This window comes from Hyaloscypha bicolor, assembly GCF_002865645.1.
Source record: "Hyaloscypha bicolor E unplaced genomic scaffold K444scaffold_73, whole genome shotgun sequence".
Lineage (NCBI taxonomy): Eukaryota > Fungi > Ascomycota > Leotiomycetes > Helotiales > Hyaloscyphaceae > Hyaloscypha > Hyaloscypha bicolor.
The window spans coordinates 952,297-954,650 of NW_020194575.1; the positions used below are offsets into that span (position 1 = coordinate 952,297).

The 2,354-nt window shown below is 22.5% G+C and overlaps 1 protein-coding gene across 1 annotated transcript; it reads left to right on the forward strand.

Moving 5' to 3' along the window:
- Positions 1–321: 321 nt before the first annotated feature.
- On the forward strand, positions 322–495 carry K444DRAFT_506767 (uncharacterized protein; the record flags this gene model as incomplete). The annotated part of the gene is made up of 1 exon (XM_024873397.1): positions 322–495. A coding segment is annotated over one exon (174 nt), but the record flags the coding sequence as incomplete, so codon positions are not given.
- Between the last annotated feature and the right edge of the window lie 1,859 nt (positions 496–2,354).

Consider the following 2,354-nt stretch of genomic DNA (forward strand, 5'->3'; position numbering starts at 1 on the left):
ATTCCAAAAGATTTATAACTTACTTTGGAATATCTTAAATAATTAGATATTAGTAACTAGCTCTAAGAAAAGAAACTAGCTATATTCCGAGAATTAATAATTAATTAAGAAAATACTATTATATTTAATTAGAAAGAAATAAGAAAAGTCTATAAGAATATTAGCTCTCCTATTCTAATTAAGGCTATTAAGTATAAAGCCTAGTAAGAAAAGAACTTTCCGTATCCTAAAGCTTTAGTACTAGTAATAGTAAAAATACTATTAGAATACCTAGATTATAGAATCCTTAAGAAATATAATAGATTTTACCGAAACCTATAGTTCTTAGTTATAAAGAAGGTTACTAGAACTTATAGACTAATTAATACTACTATAAAGATGAATTTAGTAACCTTACGGGATACTAACCTACTCCTGTTTACTAATAAGATTTTAAAGGAATTTGCTAGGTATACTTATATTTCTCTAATTAATTTCTTTTCTAGATATAATTAACTTATACTAGATACTTATAGTAGAGATTTAACTATATTTATAATGCCTCTAGGGCTATTAAGAATAACTATACTACCTTAGGAAGCTACTAATTCCGTTATATAATTTATATAGGTTATTATAACTATTCTAGAAAATCTATTTCCCAAAATTACTATACTATTTATTAATAATATTAGAATTAAGGGACCTTATATAGACTATAATAGGCAGCTTATTTTACCTGGAATTCGGCGTTTTATATTTGAATACTTTTAAAACCTGGATATAACCTTAAATAAAATTAAATAAGCTAGAGCTAGTATTAGAGAAAAATTATAGTTCTATTATAATAGTATAATTATTATTAGTTTTATCTATAAAGTACTTAGAAGAAGCCCTTTAAGTTCAGGAATTACTAAGATCTTAAAATAGATATATTATAATAATATAACTAAAAGTAAGGCATTTATTAGAATTATTATTTATTATTATATTTAGATTAAAGGCTTTATAATTATTACTAAACCCATTTATTACCTAATAAGAAAAGATATAATATAGGACTAGGGTAATAAATAAGTACTAGCTATATAAATTCTTTAAGAAAAGCTTATTACTATTTTAATACTCTATAAATTATACTATAATTTATTAGAAAATTAGGGAATAATTATATTAGTAGTAAATACTAGCTTAGATAAATAGAGCGGGACTCTTAATTAATATAATAATAAAGGGAAAAAGAAAGTTATATAATATAAGTCTAAAATCTGGAATAATACTAAATAGAGATATAATATTATTAAGAGAAAATACTAAGGGCTAGTAAAATATCTATAGAAAGTATGATTCTGGCTATATGAAGTTTACTTTATTCTTAAACTAGATACTAATACGCTTATTATATAGCTAAGCAAAGTAGCTACGGATCTTCTTAGAGCTCTAGTTATTTGCTAGCTAGTATAAATTCAACTATTCGACTTTAAAATTAAATATATTAAGAGAACTAAGTATACTATTACTAATAGATTATTGAGATATCTATAGTAAGAAAATAATACTAAAAATAATAAGAATATTAATAAATAATTAGTAATAGAGCTTAATACTATTAGAATAGTACCTATTAAACGAAAAATCTAGTTAAAAAAAATAGTTCCGGTTTAGTTATATAATATTATTTTAAGGAATTAGACTTCTAAGACCTTTACTAGATATTTGGATAATAGTATTTAGTTATTAGAGATTAATAATTAAAGCCTTACTATATCTGAAAGCGAATTAATAATATTAAAAAATAATAAAATCCGGAAGTTATATAATAAAGGCTATAGCCTTTTATATATAACCTCTGGCAAAATAATGAATAATAATACTAACTTATATACTTTACTTAATAGCCCGACTATTTTACTAAATCCCTTAAATAATAGCTATTCTAAATAATACCAGAATATTATATAATATCTTATAATACTTTCTAGACCGGAAGAAATATCTAGAGCCAAGTTTCGAAAGCTAAGTAAAGAAGCTTTAAATTATAGTATAAGAGATTAATTACTATAGAGAATTATATCCAAACTATACCTATCTTAACTTATTATTAATAATTAAGAGTAAAGGGAAATTATTATTAAAGAGCTATATAATAAGATTAGATATACCAGAAAAGAAAGTACCTTTTACTTAGTAGCTAGCTACTATTACTAGAAAGGTTACTATAACTATATATAGAAATATATTAATACCTATAAGGTCTATTAGTATAAGAGTAAAAAAAACAAGAAAAAGCTTTATATCTAATAAAAGCTATATTCCTTTTCTATTACCTTGGGATTAATATAATTAAACTACTAGACTATAAAGGATATAACTTA